Source organism: Branchiostoma floridae, chromosome 7 (assembly GCF_000003815.2).
Source record: "Branchiostoma floridae strain S238N-H82 chromosome 7, Bfl_VNyyK, whole genome shotgun sequence".
Classification (NCBI taxonomy): domain Eukaryota; kingdom Metazoa; phylum Chordata; class Leptocardii; order Amphioxiformes; family Branchiostomatidae; genus Branchiostoma; species Branchiostoma floridae.
Window position 1 is genome coordinate 1,611,075 of NC_049985.1, and position 27,526 is coordinate 1,638,600.

At 38.9% G+C, this 27,526-nt stretch overlaps 1 protein-coding gene across 8 annotated transcripts in view; it reads left to right on the top strand.

Moving 5' to 3' along the window:
• The first annotated feature begins 29 nt into the window (after positions 1–29).
• Positions 30–27,526, top strand: part of LOC118418906 (protein diaphanous homolog 2-like) — a 44,728-nt gene continuing 17,231 nt past the window's right edge. For 4 of the 8 annotated variants that reach the window (XM_035825034.1, XM_035825038.1, XM_035825040.1 and 1 more), the window contains exons 1-15: positions 31–290; positions 9,181–9,354; positions 14,555–14,662; positions 16,695–16,706; positions 19,583–19,713; positions 20,410–20,478; positions 21,115–21,184; positions 21,761–21,891; positions 22,337–22,442; positions 23,742–23,852; positions 24,387–24,505; positions 24,983–25,099; positions 25,553–25,668; positions 26,058–26,122; positions 27,133–27,249. In XM_035825034.1, the coding sequence (XP_035680927.1) occupies positions 258–290; positions 9,181–9,354; positions 14,555–14,662; positions 16,695–16,706; positions 19,583–19,713; positions 20,410–20,478; positions 21,115–21,184; positions 21,761–21,891; positions 22,337–22,442; positions 23,742–23,852; positions 24,387–24,505; positions 24,983–25,099; positions 25,553–25,668; positions 26,058–26,122; positions 27,133–27,249 (1,479 nt within the window). In that variant the 5' untranslated portion in view covers positions 31–257. Of the gene's footprint in view, positions 291–9,180; positions 9,355–9,401; positions 9,453–14,554; positions 14,663–16,694; positions 16,707–19,582; positions 19,714–19,773; positions 19,865–20,409; positions 20,479–21,114; positions 21,185–21,760; positions 21,892–22,336; positions 22,443–23,741; positions 23,853–24,386; positions 24,506–24,982; positions 25,100–25,552; positions 25,669–26,057; positions 26,123–27,132; positions 27,250–27,526 lie in introns of those variants that run through there. The other 4 variants (XM_035825035.1, XM_035825037.1, XM_035825036.1 and 1 more) reach the window with 4 other exon arrangements.

Below are 27,526 nucleotides of genomic sequence, written 5' to 3' on the forward strand. Positions count from 1 at the left end.
TGATTTTTATGAATGAGATGTAAGGAGCGCTCTGGTTGGTCAAGGTGGAAGTGCCTAAAGACGAAACAAAAATGGCGGACAACGATCGGACGTGGAAAGTCTCAATTAACTTTTTGGGCCTTGTTGACTTCAAGGACGGCAATTTCCGACGTTAAACACCGCTGGACGGATACCTGAAGCCTTGCAGGTTGCGAGGGACTGACGGGAGCCGGCGGTTTTTGAATTCGCGTGGGACTTTTTAGCTCGAGTTTAGCAAGATGAGTTCGAAGGACAAGAACAAGCACACCTTCGTAAGTATATAGCCTGCTGCACTGTCCGGACTTCGTGTTGTCATCGGTTTACGATGTGTGTTCAGAGCACTTAGCTAACGCTTTGCCACTTCAGAAGGCGTACATACAAGTTCTACTTGGTTTAGGTTAAGAAATCCAAGAGTCTTTCTCAGAGATTTTGGGCGTGTGTCCTTTTATCCAGTTCAAACGTTACAGGAAGTGGTGTTTTCACTTTTCAACTGCGGGGTGATACTGAGAGATAATGGGGGAGGGTGGGTTTTCAGGGTGTGCCCAAAAACTATTCACAACAACCTTCCCACCGGCCAGAACCCGCTTGACAACGCGGGGAAAGAGTTGTGCTAGCCTAGCAGGTGACTCACATAAATGTATCCGGGCAGTTCGGCCGAGAGGAATTGAGTTACAAACGTTAGTAAATCAGATGATATGTGGGCAGATTGGATAAGTGCGCTGCTAGCGGCTCTCTGTCATAGCGCCCAGCTGTAAACTAACACCCCGGTTTGGAGTCTATATTTGTCCTGAAAACGTTATTACAACTTGTTGTGATGAGGACAAGTTGGAATTTGGTGAGCAGGGTCGATAAATTTCTGGTTTGAAGGCCTACCTGTTTGTTATGAACGGTTGGAAATACTTGATTGCTACCAAAACAAAACCCTGGCGTGTGAGTCACTGTGAGTAGGTGTGAAGCCTGCAGGTTTCAGTGATTAGTAATGTCAACAAACCAGCTGGGCTGGATGGACTGTATTTGTTACTCTCCAATTAGAATAGAAGTTAGGCTCTGGCTGTTTTTTTTTTAAATGTTTTTTTAGTCGTTATTAATATTATGAGGCTTTCTATTTAGTATTGTATCTGTTATTGTCAAAACCTTGGCTGGCGGACTTCAAGAAAAATGACAAAATAGAAAGCCCGATAAAAACGGCTAAAAAAAACGTTAAAAAAACAGCTGGAAACCTAACCTCTGCTTGGAGGTATTTGTATCAAACCCATGGATGGTTCTAGTTTTGGTTCTGATCTGAAACCATCCAAGATCAACATTTGAAACCATCCCAGACAGCTTATGACAATAAATACACACTGCCAGGAATTATTTTTGGTCCCAAAGTAACAGATACTTGTATTTGTAAGCAGTTTGTAGTACTAGTAATTCAGTAGCTGGTATACCCTGGTACTGTACTTCATGCCCTAAACGATATCATCCCAGAATTTGTTTTTTGCCGTTGACTATTTTAATTCACAATTAAATAATGATGGCGACATTTTTTGGGAATGCAGCTATAGAAAAAAATCAAATATCAACCTACAATACAAATAGATGGCAATATCATTATCAAAATTTCACACAGAGTCTATATATTATATGACAATAAATACACACTGGCAATTATTTTTGGTTCCTAGCAAATAGTTGTAAGCAGTTTGTAGTAATTCAGTAGTGGGTACTGTACTACATGCTCTAAACCATATGATCACAGACAGCATTTGTTTTTATCATTAATTACATTTTTTTCCAAATCGATGGTGACAATTTTTGGGGAAAGCAGCCTCTGAAAAAAGCAAACAGCAATAGATGATTAAAATAAATTGCAATATCATTATCAAAATGTCACATAGACTGATAGAGACAGATAATGAGGCTAGAATGAAACTGCTAAATGTGAGATTAGAAATACCACTAACATCACACTATTTTTCAGCCTGTCAGGTTTGCCTGGAACATTAGGTTAGTGGTATAGATCAGTGTTTACACAAGATCTCCTGAGGTTTCCCACTGGGACAGGCTTGTGTATACCATGTCACTGCCTTATGGGGATGATTGATGCACAAACACAGCTTCCATATTGATTATGCTTGAAGAGGTACAAAACAGTTACTGAACCTTGGGTAGGTGACTTATAATATAGGCCAGGTAGACCACAGAATGTATATTCATGACTATAGCTTTATTTTTTAATGTTGGGAAGTTAGTTCCTCTAATGTGGGGCACCACACTACACCCATACTGTGTGTGCACACCAGCTATAAATAGTCATTGCATCATCGAGGTGAAAGGTCACTCAGAGTAGTAGTGTAACATTTTGCAGGTTTGGTGACGTGTTCTGACAAAGGTGTCAGATTTTACGGGTTTTGCTGTTATTTGGACAACGGAAATTGCTCGGAATCCAATGGCAGTGCTGCCTGCATTGTTAGACACATTAGCAGATAAATAAAGCCAAGAATGTAAGATATTTCAGTGTATCTTCTTGGCTTAATTGACCATGACACGAGTAATTTGTTTCATCCAAACACTAGACACATTGCAGGGTTCTAGCTAGTGCATATTACTGTAATTGGCCACCACACTAAAAATTGCGACCTCCATGCTAATAAGGACCACTGCGGTAATCTTCAAGTAGTGTCATTATTTATACTTTGATAGTATTTTCTTGTGAAACAATGTCTGATCAAATAGTGAAATACGTAAAAAAAGTTGGTAAGACCCTCAAAACTGACCAAAAAATCCTTCAAATTACATGCATATGTGGTGTAAAAAGAATCAAGTTCTTTCATGGGTACACCTGAGAATACCAACTTTTCTCCTACATATTCAAAATCTCCTCGCTATTAAACTTGAAGGGCCAATTGGTGGCTTTGCCACCTTGTCATTGCCATTATGCTAGAAATTAGTAAGATGAAGTCCTGGCTAAAGTAAAACCTTGCATTGTATGAATAAGAAGTTAGGCCTGGTGCACTTCCAGGATGGCCCTCTCACCAGTGGCAGGTAAGATAGTTCAGCTCTGCTTGCTCAGTAAAAGATACAGGAGATGTTTTCCCTGCCGTTTCCTTTGGCAGGATGTCATGCTTTAAGGGTGGTGAGGTCATGACACAGACCAATGTGACGGTTAGCTTTGCTTGGCCAGAGTTTTCCCGCTCGATTCGCTCTCCATGCACCCGTGTAAACAGCCCCGCTCGTATCCCGTAGGGGTGTAAGTCTACACCCATGTCTGTGCAAACCTTGGCCGTGTGTGTGTCCGGGGCTGGTTTGGGCATCACTGTACTTCCTCTATGTGAAGTTTAGATGTGTTTACTTAGGGTAAATAAAAGGTAGGGGTTGTTCCAATAGGCTCGGCTACTAGTCTCCAAGCAGATCCTACCAAACTTAAGAGCTGGCCAAGGAATATAGCCAGCCAAAGGGAGTCAAATGGGCCCCAGTAGGCAGCAGACCTCCTCTTGCCGACTATACGAAGGCTCGAAATTCATTTTGGGGATAAGGTGCACTGGTGCACCCAACCTAGAAAACTGGGTACACCAAAAAATTTTTGGGTGCACCACATTATCTTTCTAACACATAGAAGTGAAGAACATGGTGTTTTATAGTATACTGAATCATATCTTTACATACATAAACCTATGAAAATATTTGGGTGCAGGAAAAAATTGGGTGCACAACTCTTATTTTGGGTGCATCTGGGTGCACAAACACCCAGTATTTCGAGCCCTGATACTCCTTGGCCAGCTTCGGTACTATCTTATATGCCACAGGGAATCTGATTGGAGATTATTGGCTGCTACATGTGAGTTGTGTTTTGGTTCAAGAATCACTTAATGACTTAGTTGTGATCATGGTGGGATATTGGGGTTTTATTTTGCACAACCAGTCATGTCTCACCTGCTTATGTTTTTTTTATGTCTATCAGACACTTCTGATTAGAGTGCTGCTTCTTGCCGCTATGTGTAGCTGATTTTGATTGCTCTTATTATTTTCTAACTTGTGATACTAGGTTTTCTGTCCAGGTGACCTAATCTCCAAGGTCCAAGCAGATGTTAGGCTGGAAGATTGTAATTTTTTCGGACTGCTGTTTTCTTTACAGACTCACACCCCTACGGGATTTTGGTTTAATGTATTGTACAGGATTACCCTCAGTTTCAGCCCGCACCGGCATCAGTGCTCACCCAAAAGTGCCATGATAATCTACATTAAAGATTGAGGGTACGCAACAAGAAGAAAAAGAAGATGACTGTCGGAATAGCCGGGTAGTCAGAAAACATTACCATCTTCCGCCCCAACGTCTGCTTGGAGATTACTGGTGACCAGGCAGCCCTCTCTGTGAAATTCCCACATCATGTAATCCTTGATAGAAAAATGATAAACAAAAGTGATGATGAGAAACTGCTGTGATGCCAACATATCTGGGAAAGACCAAACTGTTAACACCTGGTTTAGCAATAAAGAAGAAAAGTTCCCCTTGCCTTTGGTGCATACTGGGTTGATCCATGATAGATTTTACACAAGTAACGTGGCTATCTACTCTAGTGCAGTACAGTTCGAAACATTGGCAAACACTGAAGTTACAGATTCTGAGAGCAAGAAATACTAGTACTCGTCAAGGAAATGCAAGTTAAATAGCTGCAACGTTACAAGAAAGTTTAATAAATCTCATTCATTGCCCACAATTTGTAGAAAATTCTTTTTTCATTTCTGGTAAACATGTAGACAGCTTTCAATTTTGAAAAAAAATTTGCTTCGATTAGTGGTTTCACGATTCACTCATGATTCAGGTAACTGATGGTATATACAGAAAGCTTGTAATGTAATATTTCAGTAACAATGGCATTTGAGACTCTTGCATTTGTAGAATGTGACTATTATGTTTCTCCAAATTGCATGCAAAATTGCTAGTGCAAGAAAAATATAGTATTTCAGGCCCTGAGTTGTTATTACTATTACTATTAGGGAGTCTTGTTTGAGCTCAGGGCCTGTTCAGCACTCAAAGCATCAACCTGCTGGTTGCAGTTTATACAAGATAGAAAGATGATTAATTTGTGACCTTTTTTGGGCCTAAATATCATTCAGTCATGAAAACCCACTGATCATCTCAATATGTCTTTAAAAAAACATCACTTGCTGGAAATAGAGAGGACCCCCTCCCTTGTATTTTCCTGTCATCCTTTATATTACAAGATGTTTTTCATAATGTTTTCCCTTCCAGAAATAGGGCAGATATTATTTATAGTTTTTTCACCAGCCCACTCCATCAGACAGGTGATGGTTGCAGTATTGGTTCCATTCATGTCATAATTAGCATCAAATTACCACCGGTGCAGTGGGAGGGAGTCATTGATTCTAGCAGCGGATGTCCCTTATTGAAGGCTACAGACACCTGCAGGATGTAATTAGCAGGGTTGAACAAGTTTTCTTAAATCCACTTGTCCTATCGGGCAAGCACATAAAAAATGTACTTGCCCGAACCAATTTTTTACTTGCCCAAGATTCAAATGTCACTGTTACTAGTATATGCATTTTCACTTCCAGCAATGGAATTCTCTGTAGACAATTGCTTGATGTCATGACTTTAAAAAGTATCAAGTATATCAAAATTGCACTAAAATCAATGGAAAAATCTTACTTGCCCGATCGAACAAGTGGGGTAGGACATGCACTTGCCCGAACAGCACTTTCACTTGCCCTGGACAATAGGGCTAGTGGACTTGTTTATCCCTGAATTAGCAGCGCAAAATTGTTGTCTACATGTAATGTCTTGAAAAATGAGTAATTGCCTCCATGAAATGTCATGGAATGGAGGTTATATTTTCTGTTATGTGTCTCTGTCTGTGTAGATGATTACTCAAGAACGGCTGGATGGATTGGTTTCATACTTGTTGTGTTGGCGGGGTGTAATAAAAGCTCGAATCAATGAGATTTTGGGAGCCGTATCTTTCGTTATAATCGATGTAATAATATCAGAAATCACCCCTATATTTGAGATATATTGGTACAGGCATCGTGCTTTATGTGTTTGTTAATGGGCTTAGCTCCAAGCAGATGGTGAGGTGACAGCTGTTAGCAGACGGGGTTGGCGCCAAGTATTCATCTTACAGTTGGTGTAGGGCTGTCAGAGGAAAGTGTGCATCTCGTTTTTGTACCGTGTGAACAGCTGATGTTATGACATATTGGTGGAAAATCAAATCACCATCTGACTAAAGTTGGTCACATCCCTTCTTCTTTCTGAGTTTCCCAACTTCCTCCATCCACACCGCTCTGAGGCACATAGTCGAACCTCAATAATGCTGACAACCTTAGACATTTTAAATGCCAAACATCAAGCTTAAGGAACACCACGCTACCATATGCCGTCGACCTCTTAAACGTACATTACACAATTAAGTGTCACATTTTGATAATTACTAATCAGATGGACATCCTCTGTGTCATTAAATAAATACACCACTACTTTCCCATAACATTTATATTATATAACCATTACTCTCAAATACAACCGACTATAAACATACATACCATCCACAAAAAAGCAATAAATATTTCATGGAGGTATGAGGTCCCCGAACTCTAGTTTTGTAATATTGTAGGACATCTACATGAACGGTTCAGCTGAAATATTCTGTTAAAGAGAACTTTTGGTGGGAAAGGTTTAGAAATGTGCAAAGATTTCAACATAACAACCTTTGCATAGTGGAAAATATTAGATACCTTGGTTGCTCTCAGAGAAACCTGCAATTTTCTTGAATTTTATGTGATTACCACATCTATATGACTAATTAGTATGTATGACTTGAAAAATCCTGTGCCAGAGACTGTTGGTGGGAAAGGTGTAGAAATGTGAAAAAAATTCCAGTGTCACAATCATAACATAGCGGAAAATATTACATGTCTGGCGCTCAGACATGAATAAAAGGCCAGAATACTTGATATAACAATAGGAACAGATTAGACCTCATTTGTAGTTTGAGTACATAGTGGAAAATATTAGATGGCTGGCTCTCCAAAATGAAGGAAAGGCCAGGATAATTGTCAAAACAGTAGGAACAGATGAGTCCTCCTTGTACTTCTATAATAATAATAATAATATCAGGTGTATTTGCAGCCAGTAGGTACCCAAGGTGTTGAGTAATGAGGGCTGATTAACATGGTCAAGTCGCTCCCTCGAGCACAGGACCCCCGTTTTACATCCCTCCCGGAAAACGATTTCGTGGAATGCTTTGTGAGGCTACAGCAATCAGGTTGTCCTTGCATCGCGTTGCTTAGCTTCCCAGATTGAGGGATTGGGTGTATCCAATGCGCCACATGGTCGTAGTATACTAGTTGTAGTTTGATTGGAAAGGGTACGTAAAAGGAGGAGGGGGTGGGAAACACTCAAGACTTGAGTGTCCACATCATTGCCATATCTCGACATTTTGCTGATAACAAATCACCAGGATCCTGGATCAATGCTGTTAACAATGACATAATGGCCCAACCGGGGGTCAAGATCAATAATTGTAGCATTCTCTTCGCAACAGGGCCCTGGAGTGGAACACCAATGCTACATTTGTTTTTCTCTAAGGCCACACCAATTCAATTTCTTGGTTCTCGGATTTTTTCAGAAAAATATTGGGGCGGTTGATCGGAAAAAAAAAGAAGAAAAAAATTGCAAAAAGTCTGTGGTGAACTTATATAACACAAAAAAACAAGGTAAGTAGTCAAGTTTTCAGCTTTTCATGGCATGATTTATCCAATGAATCTCTTCCTTTGATTTTATACCACTGTTCTGATCATATGACTGCAAATAAGCCCTCTGATTGGTTTATCAGCAGTATGTGCCCCTGGAATGGGGTTTTTAAAGGTCTGCAATGCAAAACCTATATTATTTTTCTTGGGACTAAATTTTTTTCTTTTCAAAATCAGAAAAAAATGGGTCGGGAAATCCGAGAACCAACAAATTAAATTGGTGTGGCCTAAACAATTTTCGAAAACTAGAAAGGTATCATTTGCAGGCAAATAAATAATATTTACCTTCACATGCCTAACACTGACAACTGTTTTGTTTATTCCTATTTCAACACATTTCTAAATGTAGTGACCTGAGCCCCTCCAGCTCTGTTCTAAGACATTTGCTACATCATGTAACCAAACACCACAGGGTGTCTGCTACCAGTAACCATGGTGACAGCCATTGGTCAAGGTCATTTTTTATTTGTTTGGAGAAGAAGAGGAAACAGAGCAAAAAATATATGTTTACCTTCCGTGAAAAAAAACATGTTACATTACAACACTGAGGTTTAGCAACTACTGAGTACATGTGTTGAATACATGTCAGCAGCTATGTTTACTAACACTCTAATTTGATTATTAGAGGCTTAGAGGGGAAATGTGATATCTTAAAGTTAAAGAAGACACAGTCTGATATGTTAGATTGTTGATTGTTGACTGTTAGACTTTAGAGTATCTTGTTAGTCTTTGCCTTAGCTTAGGATCAGAAACGTGTTGACATTTAAAAACTTGTTGATGTTTAGGTTACAGATGTAGCTATGCTTCAAATACATGTATGTAGAGAGAAAATTTTTCTTGACATTGTATGACTGATATGAGTTAATAATGATATAGTAACTTATATTTATGAAGAGGAAAAATAGCATATTTGTGGTTTTTACAACTTGAAGCATGCATGTGTGGAATTACATACATACCACAGTAATACCACATTATCGTTGCAGTTGTGATGAAACATGATGGGGTGAAATTCTTTGGGATGTGGAGGTTTATATAATACTCAGGAAATGCATTGTTTTTAGCCCTAAAGCCAAGTATGTAGCAAGATGTTTCTCTACTTCCATCTACATGAAGAAGTTGAATTCATGACTTTTTGGTGTAAACATTGGTGACACAAGGTCACTAACCACCACATTGTCTAACCATCTGTTCATCTTCATCCATGAAAATGAAATACTTAACGTTTGTGACAGATCTGAACAGTGAGCCCACATATGCTACAGTGCAATGTGAACCAGTCAGAATATTGCCCTGAAGAAGGCGACAGACTGTCACCAAAACATTTGTTTTGAGTAAAACAACAGTTGTGTAAAAAAAAAGTGTTTCTTTATTCATCTATTCACCTGCCTTTCCTCCTCTCTCTCCCAGCTGGACCGGTTCTCCAGCATCCGGATGCCTGGCCAGCCCAAGAAGAGCTCCAGCTTCAGGAAGAGTGTTCACCACGACAACGGGGGGTTCCGGGAGGGCGAGGAGGAGTCCATGATGCCGCAGGTGTCCAGCCTCACCAACCGGGAGGTGGAGGCCATGTTTGAGAAGATGCTGGTAAGTTTGTTTGTTTGTTTGTTTGTTTTGAGTCCATGATGCCGCAGGTGTCCAGCCTTACCAACAGGGAGGTGGAGGCCATGTTTGAGAAGATGCTGGTAAGTGGAGATTGTTTGTATGTTTGCCATTAAGTTCCAGTTGCAAGTTCAGGTTCAGACCAAGACCTGATCCTCGGAACCTGAACCATACCTGTAATGGTACCAAGTCCTATTGTTAATTGTTGACTCTGTGTGTGTGTGTGTGTGTGTGTGTGTGTGTGTGTGTGTGTGTGTGTGTGTGTGTGTGTGTGCGCGCGCGCGCGTGCGTGTGTGTCAACAAGATAACTCAAGAACGGCTGGGTGAATTGATTTCATACTTGGTGTGTTGGTAGGGTGTGATGAAAGCTGAAAGTGATTATATTTTGTGCCCTCTAGCAGCTCCCCTTAGTACTGCAGGAGAACTTCCAGTCTTCTTGACCAATTTCTCTGCCCAAAGCATTATACATTTACAAACATAAAAGAGGATGGTGCTTTATGAATTATGAAGATGCAAGTTGTTTGTTGAAGTAAACTATAGCAGTAGCGTGACAGTGTTATGACATTGACATGCCGTGTTTCATACCCAGCTGTTGCCATGTTTATCATAATCTGAGCCAAGCTGTTTTACTCACAACATTCCATACACTGCCTACCATAATCACAAATAGGGAATCAAACAAAGCCAATATCACAGATGGTGCTATGTGTAATAAGGTTATAAAGACAATGTCTTCTTTGATGCAAGAATGGCCATACATTTGATTTAGAACCTAGCAGGTATATGAAGGAAAATATGATTGAAATTTTACCCAAAAAATCATTTCAAAACCCTTGAAGCAATATACAGAGGGAATCTCAAAGGGACTATTACCTTCGTTTCTATACCCCAGTGTGAACGCGGATCAATATGAATTATGATTTTTTTTTTCTGTGCGATATGTAATCAGGGGCCTGACAACTCATGAAGAGCAACCCTGGATCAATATTCTAGTTTTTAGTACAGTGAATCTTAAAATATTCGCAGGGGTTTTATGTTGTCGGTCCGCACATGCTCTGTTACCACAGTTGTTTCAACTGCAAACTCAGAGGTAATAGTCTTAATGATTTTCACTGTGTCGCAAAATGTAAATGCTGAAAATTTAAGTGTATTTAGGATAGTCCAACTGTTGGTGTCCATACCAGTTTTGTTTGCATTTTACTTCTCTCTCAGAGTCCTACATCTGATCTAATGTTTAATGTTCATTGTTAAATCCGTCATTTTAATCTTTCAAAAATACATTTTCATCAGTTTCACGTCATTAAGTTATGATGTTTTGGACGAAAGTCGTGTGAAATTTCGACCTTGACTTTATTCAAATTGCAACAGGGACAATCCAATATTGTAGGCAGCTAACTAACTCAGTAACTGATATCACTAAATTTTTTACCGTCCCAACAAAACGATTTTCGTCGCCCTGGAGACAGCCCTGCGGCGTAATGTGTCATCAGGTAGCTCGGAGTCCAGCTGAGAAAATTACGTCTTTGTGTATCTTCCTTCACAGCGGAATTAGATTAGAGCAGGTACAGCTTTCAGTGTTTCACGGTAGTTCTTTATGAATTTCAAACAACATTACACTAATGTTTTTATTGACGCCCAATTTTTTTCTAGATCTAGACACAGTTTTTCCTGATATCCTTGGAGCCGATGTCAGGTCGCCAACAGGTTTTTTTTGGGTGTCCAGATGGAAAATTTATTGTCTTTTTCAAGATATCAGCAAAATTTCACCCCACAAGTCCAGAATATTCGCCCGACAGGTCAGCTTATTTCCACCTTGATTTTTTGCTCTGAGCACGACGTCAACTCAAATCTCATTTTCTACTCACCATGATGTTATTAGGACCCATCTTTTGGCACCTGCCGGCAGTTGTTTATGAAGCAAGATTAAACTAATGGTTTTATTGACGTCCAATTTTTTTTTTTATTTCCACCATCATTTTTTTCTCTGAGCACGACATCAAATCTCATCTACTACTTGCCATGATGTCATTAGAACTCCTGCAGGCTGTTGTTTAATAAGCGAGATTAGACTAAATGGTCTTATTGATGTCCACAGTAGTTTGATTTCTACTTAAATGTCCAGCTCTGACTAACTCAGCGCAACGTCAAATCACATCTTCTTCACGCCGTGATGTCATTAGAACTCCTGCAGGCTGTTGTTTATGAAGCGAGATTAGAGTAATCGTCTTATTGATGTCCACAGTAGTTTGATTTCCACTTACATGTCCGCACGACATCAAATTTTCTCCACGGCATGATGTCTTTAGGGCCCAATGACTCTTTGTGAACAAAAAAATAACCTTGCCTGCCAATAAGGACTCCCCAACGTGATGGTCTGCAATGTAGTTCTGAAAAATAAAAGTGCCACATTAAACAGAGTAACCACACTCCAGTTGAAGGCCATACTCAATTGATTTGTTACCTTTCTCACGTCTAGTCATAATATCATTGATTTGGAAAATTCTGACTTGCAAAAACAGTCAAGTCCTGGTATTCATATCCCTTATTTATTAGTTGTTGCTGTACAGGTCAGTACCCAAAATAAGCCTTTGATCGATATGTTCAAATAATATCGTGACAGAGAAGTAAACATATTTTCATTAACTTCCTGTTATGCTGTGTAGGAAAATATGTTTTAGCACACCAATATTGCCTGTGTTTACACAATCTCTCGCTGGCTGGGGTTAATGACCCCCTCCTAGCAAGCTCCTTGCTCCTACTAGTCCTAGATGTTGGCATCTGTAGTGCCGGCCAGAAGGAGTGCAATTTTAGTCAGGCTACTGGACAGCAGTGCTTATTCATTAGAGGCTTTCAACGAAACAGGGTGTTGACATTTACTAAACAAGCCGTAAAACCATTAGATTTATCCGCTTGATTGTGATTTTACCGGAGATCAGTCTAATCTCTGACCCAGGCTGTGCTTGTGTGCACAGTTTCCCCTTATCATGGCCAGACAGCTGTGTGTGGTGTGTAACACATGGCACCCTCAGGCAGAGTGTGGTGAATTGATAAGCACAACAAACAGTTAAAGATGGTTGTAAGGATATGCTGTATAAATAACCAATAGAATTGAGATTCAGATTTTTTTTAATTCTAAGCACCTTAATCAGGAGGCTGTGGAAAGAAAAAGGGATAGACACTCAAGTCTGTTCAACAGTCTTACTATCACAGTATCCTTCATACAGTAACTATCCTAATTTGTGTGTGGTGTGTAACACATGGCACACTCTGGGGGAGTGTGGTGAATTGATAAGCATAACAAACAGTGACAAGTTAGAGATGGCTATAAGGATATGCTGTGTTTATCAAGTCCACTAAGTACAAATAATCAGTGTGATTAAGCAACAAAGATTTTTCTTTTCCAGGTTTTAATAACCTGGTATACAGCCGTATTACAGCTCCCAACTAAGTCTTAGTAACAATATTGTAGACAACTGACATGTGTAATGCAGAGAGGAGACTTGAGAGATATAAATTATACGGCTGGGTACAAGGCTAGTATTTTTTAGGAAAAAGGGAATTGAAACTAAAGCTTGTTCCACAGTCTATCAGACTTCTACCGAAGTTCTAGGCTGTCAAAAACTGGAATGGACGCCAATGAAATGGGTCGTGGTAACTTTGTACAGTACAGTTGAATGTAATTCTACCTCTTGTCGGCCATGGCTAGGTGTTGAGAGGTGGGTATCAGGTGTTGACAATGACTCAGTGGCCCCTTGGCAAATTGTCATCAAGGGATAAAACACACTCAGGCGCTATCCAGACCAGACTTAAAGTTAAACCTCAAATACTTGTCTGTACCACTACAGAGTACCAGTATGTTAATGATTGTATGAAGTTGATCCTAACTATTTATTATATTCAAACATGTTCCTACATATTTAACACTTGTAAGCAAATAATATTCATTGCACTTGATGTATACATGCCCAAGCCAGAACGATATTTTCTTTACAATATTCAATCATTATGAAATGTTTTTACTACTAAACTTAAAAAAACTCATCAATATTCATGGTTGGAGAATACCGTCACATAGTCTGCAATTTCAATAGATAAATAAATAGACGGACTTTGAAAGAACCTTTTGTACAAAAATAGAAACATTTTACGGGTCAATGCATATCCTGAATGCTACAAGTACATTGTACCTCCTGAAATAATTTCTGCATAAATAATATCATCGGGCGAATGACCAAATACCAACGTTCTTTATTCCCCTTATTGCCCTGAGGAAGGTGACAGACTGTCCCCAAAATTCAGCTGTTATGTTTCTCCCTTGCTGTGAATAAACAGCAATGCTATAATGGTTCATGTATCCTTTTTTTATCTTAAAATCAGGAAAAATTATGAATGGGAATTCAAAGAATCAAGATGTTAAATTGGTATGGCCTAATGCACCTGCATATACATTTGTAGCTCGACCTGTATACATGTATGTCTTGAACTACATCTAGGACAAGTGTAGACGTTCACATGTGAATTGCACCTTGCTTCTATAAAATGGCTCTCAAGTGTTTACGCTCTCCCAGTTTCCTTTCATAAGGTGGTAAATGGGTGTCTTTAGAGGCCGTCAAGGAACATAAAATCAATACATTTGGATGGAAGCAGTTTATGGGACAACAATGGTGAATTTGTCTGTAGTTACCCAAGCGGCTGAATGGATTTTATTGACATCAGGGTTAGGAGGATATTTAGGAGAGATTTTGGGTAGCTTAATCCAATTTGACGATCATTTGTACTAAATTATAGGAATGTTAGATTCTAGATGTTTAGAAATTTAGGAACTTGTATAAAACCAATTATCCAATCTACTTCCAAGCTTAAAATTAAATCAGACTTTTCAAATCCCATAACTCAAAACACCGAGTACCGGCTCACATATGATAGATTGCATGGGTTCTTAAATAGCAATAAGAAAGACTACATTTCAACAGCATGTAGCTTAGATATCCTGCAGCTGTTTCCAACTTTGTCAAGTTCATGATGCCCTGTCCTTAAGACCACAAACAGTGACAGACAACACCATATTTCAAAATCAAACCCTTTATCCACTGATGTTAAGGAAGGTTTGCCGTTCACTAGATGATTGCTTAGTAACCTAATAATCATAACCCATCTCTCTGTGTGCTTGTATCTTGTTCTACAGGAGGACATGAACCTGTCAGAAGACAAGAAGGCTCCCCTGAGAGAGAAGAGTCTGGAGATGAAGAAGGAGATGGTGGCCGGGTACATCAACAGAACAGCAGCTGTATCGGTAGGTAACACTAGACACAACACAACAAACAATTTATTTGCTAATTTTGAAGTTGTCTCTTCAGTTTAAGGCAATGTATTGCCAAGGAAGCCCTAAGTACAGTTATGACAATGATCATTCATGTTATTAAAGTATTGCACAGCAACACTGAAAAAAATTTTGTGAACTGTTTGACAAGTATACAATGGTATGACATACAACTTATTATAGAAATAAAACTACCAAATGGACCATCAGACATTGGAGGAATATAGATCATGAATATGACAAACGAACTTTTGTTCATAGCTTAAAACCAGAAGACAGGATAAGCATTGTCATATTATGATTGAATATTCTATTGTAGCCTCTTGTAAAATTATTTTCTATTTGAGAGTTGAAAAAAATCTGATATTGAAAAAAAAAGTTGGAATGAATCAGGGAAGTTGTTCTTTTTGAACATCTTTTTATTAGAAACTTATTTTATCGACAAGCAACTTGAAGCTTGATATCTCAGATATAACGCAGAAAAACATAAGATCTGGATAAGGGCTCAATATTACAGCTGCCAACTTTTACAACGTACTACATTCTGATGTAGCCCAAAGCTGGGCTAATTTCTGAAATCCCTTCAAAGCTGCCGTGCCTCTCCCAAACACATTATGGAGAGGTTGCCCCTGACAGCGGCTGTCTCACCACGGCATGTACCCCATCCTTCAGTCTCTCCCTGTGGAGTCTGTAGGGTCCTGTCAAGGCTGAGTTCTGTCTCTGACTGATAGGCGTACAGAGAGATCCTGAGTACTTTAATGTACCTATACAAGACACAACATCAGGCCTGGCAGACACATGATGGATTGGCCAATTTTGAGCATTGCTTCTATTTCAAGCTATTGCCAAAAGATTGATTGCAAGGAAGTACTGAAAGAAATATATTGACATTGTTTGTTATAGAAAGTTTATTCTTAAAGAAGTGGAAAATCTATTAAAAAAAATCAAATTTCAACTTTCTATCTAAAATATTATTTTGTGGTGGAAATGTGGTTCTTATAGCACAATCTATTATCTGCAAAATGTTTAATTTGCTTGTATTGCGAGCTGTTGCTGAAAGACTAGTTGCAATCAAGTAAATGAAGGAAATATAGTCTCATGTTGGATATGAAAATTGGAAAAAGAACAATTTGAATGCAACAAGCAGTCTGTTCAATTTGGACTACTTTTCTTTGGGGATTTTTGTCTTTCGCGCCATCTTGGAATATGTAAAATCCCATATTTTGAAAGATGGATAGATGGGTGGAAATTAATACTTTTATTGGAAGAAATATTTTCCATAGCTTTTTGTAGCTGTTGTAGGAAAGCCAGGGGGAATTTGAAAGTATGTACCTTATTTCTTTAACTGTCACTCTGGGGGCTCTAAAATAATTGAAACATTTGTATTCCATCTCCCACTGCTGTTAGTGCACAGCGGTATGTACATTACTGTGCTCATCTTGATATATGGAAGCTGAGTTTAGAGTCAACCTGGGGACAATTAGAGACAACATCACAGTCTGTCTCCAAGATTGATGCATCCGTTGAGAACAGTGTAGGAGACAATGTAGCAAGAAGGAACCAATAGTTGTCAGTTGAAATATCTTTATAATCAACTATTCCGAAAGCTGTGTAGAATTGCATTATCAATCATATTTATTTAGTGCCTTCAATTTCTAGAGATGAATAGATAAATGTCTATATTAGAGATGAATAGATAAATTTATATTAGATTTTGATACGAGATTTCTTCATTAGAATTTAGCATTATATGATTTTTTTAGCACTCCTCCATTATATGCCTGATAGAAACATGTCAGATGTGTATTGTTTCTTTCCCCAATCTATCTACAGTTTTAAGTGAAAAATGCCATTATGACAAATCTCACTTTTTTTCTATTTTTCTCTAATCCCTTTCACCACCTTACTCCCCTCTGACCCTTGACCCCACCCTTCCCTCCTGGCACCCACATGATCCACGACCTTTGACCCACCTGACCTTTGACACTACCTGTCATGGATCCAGTTCGGATTTGCGGTAGGAGGTTCAGGTGTAGTTAAGTCACGTGTTGCATGCAGTGAATTTGTTCCATGCAATGGATTTTTTTCATGGCATGGATTTTTCATGGCATGAATTTGTTTTCATGGCATGGATTGTTTTCATGGCATGGATTGTTTTCATGGCATGGCCTTCTGTTACTGTCATAACTACTAATGCAGCAATTTTTTTTTTCATTTTTCCATTTCTTTTGTTCATATCAATTTGCATCATAAAAATCTGTGTATAAAATGTTTACTTTTTATTGCGTAAAATGTTGCCAAGTACTTGAAGTTGAAGTAGAATTTGTGTTGGTTGGCCTGCACATGTGTGTTAAAACTTGAACATGAAAACTTGTTTCAGTTTAGTTTGTGAATTACACTTGTCCCATCTTGTCTGTAAGTTAATGTATTTGTGACTGCAAGAACTTTAGAAAGCTTGTCTTTTTGCAAGACATTATACTACAGTGACATGTGAAAAGAGTTGCTAAAGTTTACATAAGAAGAAGCAAAATACAAAATTGTAGGTACAAAATTCAGAGGATCCTGGTTTCTCCTGCAACCCTCTTTTTTGGTCATATTCTTGAAGCAAACCTGTATTAACCTGACACAACTCTGAACTGATTCAGGATTCAGAGAAGAAGAAATGTGTACAAGAAAGTTTCACTTTTCATGATGCAATATCCATTGAAACTGTGCACTTTTGTGCATGCTTTCTGCATTTGTGCACGTGCACCATATCTGCTTGTCACAGTTTTGTGTTGCCTTTTTGTTTAGCACAGCAGCGGTTTTGCTTTTGATTATGATTTCAAATACTAACAAGCTGACATATGTACAGTTGTTTGTGCATGTTTTAAATGTGTTTTATGTTGTCGTATGAGATACAGTGGAATCCGCTTTATTGTATCGCCTATTTGTCTGGGCATTTTATCCAATTATCCGGCCTATTCTAGAGTCCGAAGTTGGCTATATGACCAGCTTTAGCGGCATTGGTTGGGGAGGGGTGTAGTTTTGAAAACCAATACGCAAACATAACACACAGACGCTCATAGAGGTTACCACTCTAACGATACGGAACTCCGTTTACAAAACTTTAATCATATGTTCCGATACTGTGCGATTTCTGTGAGATGCTTGATCTAATAAAGAGTTCAAATCAGTGGCTAAATGCACATGTGGAAAAGTACGCTTGACTCGCACAGCCGTGCGTCGGCAATTTGGCGGCATACCAAAACAAAGACGAACATGGCTCCGCTCGTATGCCGGAGAATATGACGTTACTTTCATAATTTTAAGTTAAAACAACGGTATTGGAGAGTGATAAACTCTTCACCTTCTTGTCTACAACTTGTGTCCACAAATTACTCTGAAATTTACGTCTTTCGCGGTGGAAGACGGAAAAAATTCACGTTCAAAACATTCAAAATGGCGGCGCTTGGGTTGAGATATCCCGCCATTCAATGCGCAAGATAGGTCATTGCGAAATCACACCCCTGTTGCGTTACGTGCGTTGTTGTAAATCTACTAGTACGTAGCGCAGCCGAAATCAGCTCAATTAATGAGACAGTGGATATGAAAACAACACATTTTTGTAGGGTAAACCAAGTTTAGACATTGTCTGAAGGGGAAATATGAACTCAAAAGCGTGTTGACGTTCCAATGACGTTCGCCCATCATGCCTTGCGGCAACCTAACAAAATGGCGCCTAACTCCAAATGTTCGCACGCTAGCACAGCGCTATCGGCTAGATTTTCTGTGGAATGTAACTTTCTTACGGTCCTTTACATGGCTTTACGCCTTTATACATACATTTACTAGTTACCTTTGGACTCATTTTGTAAGTTTTAGGGCATATTTTACAATTGTTAATTTGTGTGACCTGACGTAATTCTATCCAAAAACCCGAAGTTTGAGACCGTGGGTTATCCAATTCTGCGATGTTCTAAACAATAGAATGAATGGCAAATGTTTTGGGATTTCGTAATTCTATCCGATTACCCGAATTATCCAAAAAGGCGTAATACGAATAATTGGAATCCACTGTATATGTACATCATGATTTAAGTTCAATATTAAGAACAAGATACATTAAACATACATGTTGTGTGATACCACACCGAAATATCATGTACTGATCATTAACAATAACCTATTGTGAAAATTTCCTATTTGGTTGAAAAATATGTCAAGACTCATAGCCAATGTTTTCTTGAAAATGTAGCCAACAAACGAAAAATGACTGATATATATGTATGAAATTGAAGAAGTGGGAAATCTTCGAGTTGAATTTCCTTTTTTTTATTTCTAAAATATTGTCTTGTGGTGGAAATGTGGTTCTTATAGCACAATCTAAATGGCATTAACTGCAAGATGTTTAGGCAAAAGTTCTCAGGAGCATTCCTCATGTAGGTAAATGTGTAACGTTATAAGAACCATATTTACAAATGTTAAATCCATGTTAATTTGATCAAGTGGATGACTCTGGGAACCCCAAAGCATGCAGAAATAAATTGACTTAAGCACTCTATGACATTAGTATCTGTTTTCCGATTTTTAATTTCATCTTTTTGTAATTGCTTTTTGTGTGATTAACAGTATAGTAGTCGTTTTTTGACACATGCACTTACTGTAAATGCATTTAAGTTCACAAGGATTTAATCTTGCGGTAGCGGGAAAAAGGACTGTTTGCGGTGGTTTTAAGTTCAGGTTGAAGTGGTCACCGAGAAAACCGCGAACATGAAACCACTGCAAACATTTCTACATTTACAGTATGTCATCAATATGATCAAATCAACCTGGCCTAACCTACTACTACTATATTATGATGAAGTTATTCCCAGAACTGACTTGTGTTGCACACATCCCCCCCTCTTACAGAAAAACACCAGTAAGTCTGACTCCATGAAGCCCCAGGACTATATCCACGAGATGAAGCAACTGAGTGTTGGGGAGAGGCTTCACTCCACTATCAGCTCTCTCAGGGTCTCTCTCACAAGCAACCCTGTCAGGTGGGTTCTGTTGAAGGAATGAAGGAATGAATGAATAAGTAAATGAATGAATGAATGATAACATCCATGAGATGAAACAACTGAGTGTGGGAGAGAGGCTTCACTCCACTATCAGCTCTCTCAGGGTCTCGCTCACAAGCAACCCTGTCAGGTGATTGATTGATTGATTGATTGATTGATATTGATTGATCGATTGATTTATTGAATTGGTAGTCCCTCAAGTTTAAGTTGACTGATCATGAAAGGACCTCTGTAACCAGTTTGGACACAATGATCATATGACATTTTAGATTGATTCATTCATTCATTTTAAGGGTAGTCTCTTTAGTTTAAGTCAACTGATTATTAAATGATCTCCCTCCGTACATTTTTTGACAAAAGTATGATAATCCAACATTAAGTTAAGATACACATAAAAAATTCTGGCAGGCCGTAACCCTTACGGCATACAAGTAAGCAAATATGTCCATGAATGTTTATACCGTAGAACCAATAGTGTAAATGACATAATGTTGACTTATTCATACCTATATATATAAATATCCATATATGTCTGTTTAGTTTTACTGTACATAGTTGCTATAGACCTCATGAAAGTCACTGTACTTTTGTCATGTCAATAAAGATTTCCATGATATTTAAGAATTACAAAGAGACAGAACCATGGTATTGACCAAGCCTGTTCTCCCTCCCCAGCTGGGTGCAGAACTTTGGAGACGAGGGATTGAACACATTACTGCACATTCTGGAGGAGTGCTACCAGAGGTAGGGGAAATCTGTTTCTCCTTCCCTTCACTGACTTTTTGTTTATGATTTATTTCATCTTAAGACAGGTGGGTAAGACCTGCAACTTCATAAAGTTGGTTTACACCATACATGTAAACAGAATTGTCAAACTGGAGACACCAATGGACAACATACAATAGAGTATGTCGAATCCAACACGTCCAAACAAAATCATTGTTTATTATTCAATGCCATGAATATTCCTAGGTCAAGGTCAAAAAATGATTGAGCACTGGTTCACTTTACAAAAGTCACTAAGAATTATTTATCAATTGTCTCTCTCCTTGGTGATGAAATAACGTTCGTTAGACTGTTACAACAAATACTGTTATGAACTATGAACTTTTGAACAATGAAACAGGTACTAGTGACCACCTCCACATATGGACCACCTGGCAAATGTGACCCTAATTTTTCCATTGACACAAGAATTAAAAATCCTGTCTATATATTGACCATCTGTCTACAAATAGCAGTGGTAACCAGTTCTGTCCTACTAGCACTGTTTTCGATCGGGAGTATTTGAAATAAAACTATGATCAAACGAAGGTCGGTCCATTGACTGGATTATGTGAACTGATTCCTGAAAGTGAAACTCTATATATAACCTCACAGTGATGGAAGAACAGAGAAGAAGATCCAGCACGAGTGTGTGCGGAGTCTCAAGGCTTTCATGAACAACAAGGTGAGAGTCAAGTACAAGTTTGAGTATGAGGAAAGTAGTTATCAGTGTTTATAAAGTCATACTCCATTTTAGATGATATGTAAGTTATCCTACACCATGTATATATAAATGCTCCTTTTATGTATTGTCTATGTGTTTGTCAGCAGGGCTAGCCCTTTGTAATAGCTGTAGGCTAGTTGGGCAGCCCTGGCTGTGTGTTCAGTACAGCCAAACCAATAAATAAAAATAGATATAAAGTCATTCATCTCTGTCCTTGGTGCTGAACTTCGACTTGTTAGACTGTTATAATAACTGCTATAGAAAGCCATCAGAATGCAATCCCTTGCAAACCCGGGACCTAAAAGTAGATGAATGTAGACTGAAGGTGGACTTACTTGTGTCAGGGGGGGAGTTACTCCCATAGTAAGTCCACCCCATTTTGCCATGTTTGAGGGCTGTTTGTGTTAGGTTAGGTTAAGTGGACTATTATCCAGAGAAAGGCCTTTATACTTGTACCATGTATTTTTAAATGGCATTTTTTAGAGTCCTGCATGTAATACAAGTTGTGCTTATTGTTCTTGTATGTGTTTTGTCCAGTATGGTTTGAGACAAATGCTAGAGAAGGAGGATGGGCTGACCATCCTGGCACGGTCAGTCGACGCTGACAACCCCGCCATCATGACGGACGCTATCAAGATCCTCGCTGCTGTCTGCCTCGTACCCAACGGGTAAGGCTTCTTGTTCTTCTTGAACTAGTTGAACTGTAATATCCAGCACAAAAATTGGACTTACACAAATTTTCAACTGAACAGCACCAGTCTTTGTCAAGGAATGAACAATCCACTGCTGCTGTGTTGTCAAGTTATGCACATAGGACACGTGACTTGGTGAGCAGTGGATCATAAGTTGCAGGAAGTCTAGGCCGCCCACCGTAAATGGCACCAGTAGAAAGTTAATCAAAGGTCCCAGAATAGGTTATCTAATTTCCTGTCTTCAATTCCCTATATGGTACATACATAGGGGCACAAGACATTAAGCTTATCTATTTAAAAAATACATTTAATTACAAAAGCAGGTATAGGTATTAATTTTTGTATCAGAGACATTGTCAAAATAAACTTACCTACATTTACACATATTTTTGTAACACTGACTCCCAACTGTTCTGCCCAGTCATGACAAGGTGTTAGATGCCATCACAGTCAATGCAGAGGTGGCAGACAGAGAGAGACTGGTCCCCATCATAGATGGTCTCAGCACAGACAACGCATCACTCAAGGTACAGAATCTTTCTGCTCTTGTTTCTACAAAATTCTTTACAAAACGAATTAGTGATTAGTACAACTGTTCTTGGATCAAAAGTTCAAGGGTATTAAGTTTGTAAACCTTAAATTTTGCTCTTCCAAATTACCTGTAAGGGTTGAGTTACTCTTAAAAGAGTTAAGTGAATTTCCATGACTCTGCTGAACATAGCATCTCTCCTTGTTACAAATATTATTAGAAGACAAGAGTTTTATGATAGCTAAACTTGATCAATACCTATTTACAGTTCCATGTCACAGTTGCATCAATGCCTACATTTGTATATACAATTTCATGACACAGTTGCATATGTTCAGTTTATGAATTCCTTGTAATGCCATGTGAAAGATTAACTTTCCTTGTCTCTATTCCAAGTTGAAACAGAGTGTGTTCAGTTGATTACGTCCTTACATCAAGACTATGTAAATTATATTTTTACTAAATTTTAGTGAGTTGTGAAGTAGATTATGCAGGTTTGCCACATAGTCCTGTCCATAGTATCAATGCCCTGACCAGCACACCTGATGAAGTTATTTACAGATGTTAGATTGAGATGTATTTTCCCCTTGTCCCGTCCCCAGGTTGCGTGTGTCCAGTTTATCAACGCCCTGACCAGCACACCTGATGAAGTTATTTACAGATGTTAGATTGAGATGTATTTTCTCCTTGTCCTGTCCCCAGGTTGCGTGTGTCCAGTTTATCAACGCCCTGACCAGCACACCTGATGAAGTTATTTACAGATGTTAGATTGAGATGTATTTTCCCCTTGTCCTGGATGTTAGATTGAGTTATATTTTCTCCTTGTCCTGTATGCAGGTTGCGTGTGTCCAGTTTATCAATGCCCTGACCAGCACACCTGATGAAGTTATTTACAGATGTTAGATTGAGATGTATTTTCTCCTTGTCCTGTTCCCAGGTTGCGTGTGTCCAGCACACCTGATGAAGTTATTTACAGATGTAAGATTGAGCTGTATTTTCTCCTTGTCCCGTTCCCAGGTCGCGTGTGTCCAGTTTATCAACGCCCTGACCAGCACACCTGATGAAGTTATTTACAGATGTTAGATTGAGATGTATTTTCTCCTTGTCCTGTTCCCAGGTTGCGTGTGTCCAGCACACCTGATGAAGTTATTTACAGATGTAAGATTGAGATGTATTTTCTCCTTGTCCCGTTCCCAGGTTGCGTGTGTCCAGTTTATCAATGCCCTGACCAGCACACCTGATGAAGTTATTTACAGATGTTAGATTGAGATGTATTTTCTCCTTGTCCTGTTCCCAGGTTGCGTGTGTCCAGTTTATCAACGCCCTGACCAGCACACCTGATGACCTTGACTTCAGGTTACACCTCAGGAACGAGTTCATGAGGGCGGGGCTCATCCACCAGATCAGCGTGAGTTACCATTCTTTTCTATTCTCGAACAGGGCTCAAAATACTGGGTGCCTGTGCACCTTAGTGTACCCAACGAAATTGTGCACCTGCTGTGCACCCAATTTTTTTCACCCAAATATTTTCGTAGTTTTACTATGTAAAGATATCAAAGTATACTAGTATATACCTTATTCTTGACATCCAAGTTTTTAGAAAGATTAAAAAATGTCTGTCTTAGTACTTGTTTAAGAATTTGAAGCTGTTTTAAACTTTGCAAGTAAAATTTGAAAGATGATTCCAAAAACAATAGCAATGAATATTAGTGTAAACTTAGACTAGCTGTGTCCCAAAATACCTGGCCCTTACAATTAGAGCATCATTGTTGGGATTACAGTAACACAAAAATTAGTATACTCAGATAGGGGACAAACTTAAATAGGACAAACTTAAATAGTTTCATGAGCAGCAGACAAGACTTAAGTATGAGTGAATGATGTGAATTAGGCATGTGAACAAAGTGCATACATAAATATTTTGTGTGTTCCCATTCCCCAGGAGCTCCATAAGACAGCTAACGAGGAACTGTACATCCAGTTGAGGGTGTTTGAGGAGCAGAAAGAAGAAGACTTTGAGGAACTCTCACACAGATATAACGACATCAGAATAGAGCTGGAATATCCTTTCCTGTCAGCAGTGGTTGTTTAAAGTATAGACAAAAATTTGCTGGGATATTCCTCTATTACAATGTCACAAATAGGACATCATTAAAATGGGGACAGGCTATGATATAATGTACATTTGCAAAGCTGTGTTTTACCAAGTAGTGTGCTTGTGTAGTCCAGTGGTTAGCAGCCCTGCGTCTGGAACTAGAAGCCGTGAGTTTGATTCTGGCTGAAAGAGTAAGGGAACTGAATTTCCCCAGTACAATGAACCTGTAAATGCTATACATAGCATCTGTCTTCTGTCACAGTACTGTCAATGTCCTTAACAAATTTCTTCAAAGCTTTATGTATATATTAAGTCATTTTTGCAATATGTAGCGGACTGCAAAGGCAAATCATACACCTTAGCATAAATGCACAAGAGGGTGCAATGCCTCCATAGTATATCTCTAAGTACTGCTTGAGTTGGAAAGCCTTAACTGTCCGTACTGATGTGCGAGAGGTTTTCGAGCTGGTGAAGAACACAGTGAGCGACAACTCTGCAGAGCCGTACTTCCTGTCTATCCTTCAGCACTTGGTGCTGGTCAGGGACGATGCATGGGCAAGGTTAGTCTTTGGGATTATTTACTGTATGAATGAAGAGACTTGAAAAAAGTGGGTTCATAGTTCCAACTGCTCATGCTCGGGGTCAAAGGTGAAGTTACTTCCTGTCCATCCTACAGCACCTGGTGCTGGTCAAGGATGATGCCTTGGCAGGGTCATTGAATTGGCTTGTCTTTAAATGCTATAGCTAAAGGTCCCATGGCATTTTTCTTTAACTGAGAACTTTGAGAACTGGCACTGTCAGGCATTGGCCTATCTTTTCTGTCAAATTTGTAAGAACTCTTTTAAAGCTAAGTAACAGCCACTGTGAGGCTTCTTCATGTCACCATTTAATGCCTTGGCAACAAAGATCCAACCCTATACTAACAGTTAAGTTCATTTGTTACCGTACAATACATGTCCATGCCTTGTAAAAGCTAATCAATCCCTAACAGTTAAATGTGCCCCCCCTTCCAGGCCACAGTACTTCAAACTGATAGAGGAGTGTGTGGCCCAGATTGTCCTGCACAAGAGCGGGGTGGACCCAGACTTCAGAACCAAACGGTTCCAGGTAGACGTAGAACCTCTCATAGGTGAGTTTGGCAACGAAACTTCATGTAAATAGATTACCATATTTTTGTGTATATTGATGTATAACTTCTACACATATGTTAGTTTCACTAGTCGTGTACCTTAACAGATGTTTCACTAGTATAGCAGCACTGATAAGCTAACTACCGTAAATCTCACAAAAGGGATCAAAAGATTCTCTATTTTGCTTAACTATGTCCAACTGGTCAGCTGAAGTTTTAAAATTTGAATTCTTGTACTTTTTTTCAAGTAAAAAAAAAAGGGTTACAGTATACTCTTCCATGAACAAAGAAACTTAAATTGTCAAAGTTGGATGATGTTCTAGATGAAACTCTTAGTCTTTACCAATACTTGTTGCTGACCATTTCTTGCACAATGTGTCCATCCACAGAGGGGCTTGTAGATAAGGCAAAGGTAGAAGAAGCAGAGTTTAAAGCAGAGGAACTACAGAAGCAGGTTTGTTGTTATACATCTATCAAGTTGCATGATTGTGCCAATGACTCCTGAGGCCTAAGTCTTGAAATGATGCAAAGAAAAAACTTAATAGACAAACTTAATAGTGATGGCAGAAATCATCAATCTGTGAAGTTCACCTTTATGTACATTTTGTAGTGTACTTTATGATAGTCATCGCAGGGCTCGAAATACTGGGTGCATGTGCACCCCAAATTGGAGCTGTGCACCCAATTATTTTCTCTGGGTGCACAGGGTGCACCCAAATATTTTCTTAGGTTTATCTATGTAAAGATATCAAAGTATACTTAGTATACATGTACATCATATTCTTGACATCTAAGTGTTAGAGAAAGATAATAAAAATGTCTGTTTATTAAGAATTTGATAGCTTGTAACTAAGTTTTATTATTAGGTTATTACTTAAATTTAAGTGGTGCACCCAAAATGTTTTTGGTGCACCCAATTTTTTAAGCTGGGTGCACCAGTGCACCTAATCCCAAAAATGAATTTCGAGCCCTGCATCTCTTTTGAAGTGGAAAATTATAGCATTGTTAAAAAGTTGATGATCGTCTGTGTTAATAAATTAAGGATTCTTTTAACTGTATTTTCACATCATGAAACACAACTTACATGTATGTTTGACTGCTTTGTGGCCTTTTTAGCATTTGTAAAGACTTTTACTTCATAAGACTGACTTAAAGACATAAACATAACCCAATCTTTGCTCTCTGTGTCATCAGTTTTGGGCCTTTATTTCCTTTTTAATACCCCCCTCACATGTAGCGAAAATCGATTGGACGACGAGTCTGCAAGCTCTAAATTACGAGGAGGCATGACCCTGATGCCGACGAAGAAATGGCAGAGTTCCCACCTTCCCGTCAGGGTCATGCCTCCTCGTAATTTAGAGCTCGTAGACTCTGTATCGTCCAACCGATTTTCGCTACATGTGAGGGGGGTATAAGGAGTATAGGCTTACCTTTTCTCACATGTTTGCCTATTTTCTGTCCCAGCTTGAACATGAGCTGACAGCGAGACAAGAGTCTGAAGCCAAGATGGCCCTGAACACGGCAACGTACGAGGGCAAGATCAAGGAGTATGAAACTAAAGTAACAGAGCTAGAAAATAGGGTAAGCAGGTCTAGTATTGTAACAAGTTTTGGTGCCAGCACTGTAAAGTGGCGACAGTGGTGATAATGATGCTAAACAAGTTTTGATATTTATTACATTAATGCTGTAATTTGAGCTGAAGCATTCACAAATTTCAGTCTGCAGTACATAGATCACATTGATACAGTAATTAATTGGTTTGTGACTGCCCTACTGCATTGAAGTAGCTACTAAAAAAACTTTCCCAAATTCTCGGCTGTTCAAGAAATGACACATGACTCAATAAGCAGAGGATAAG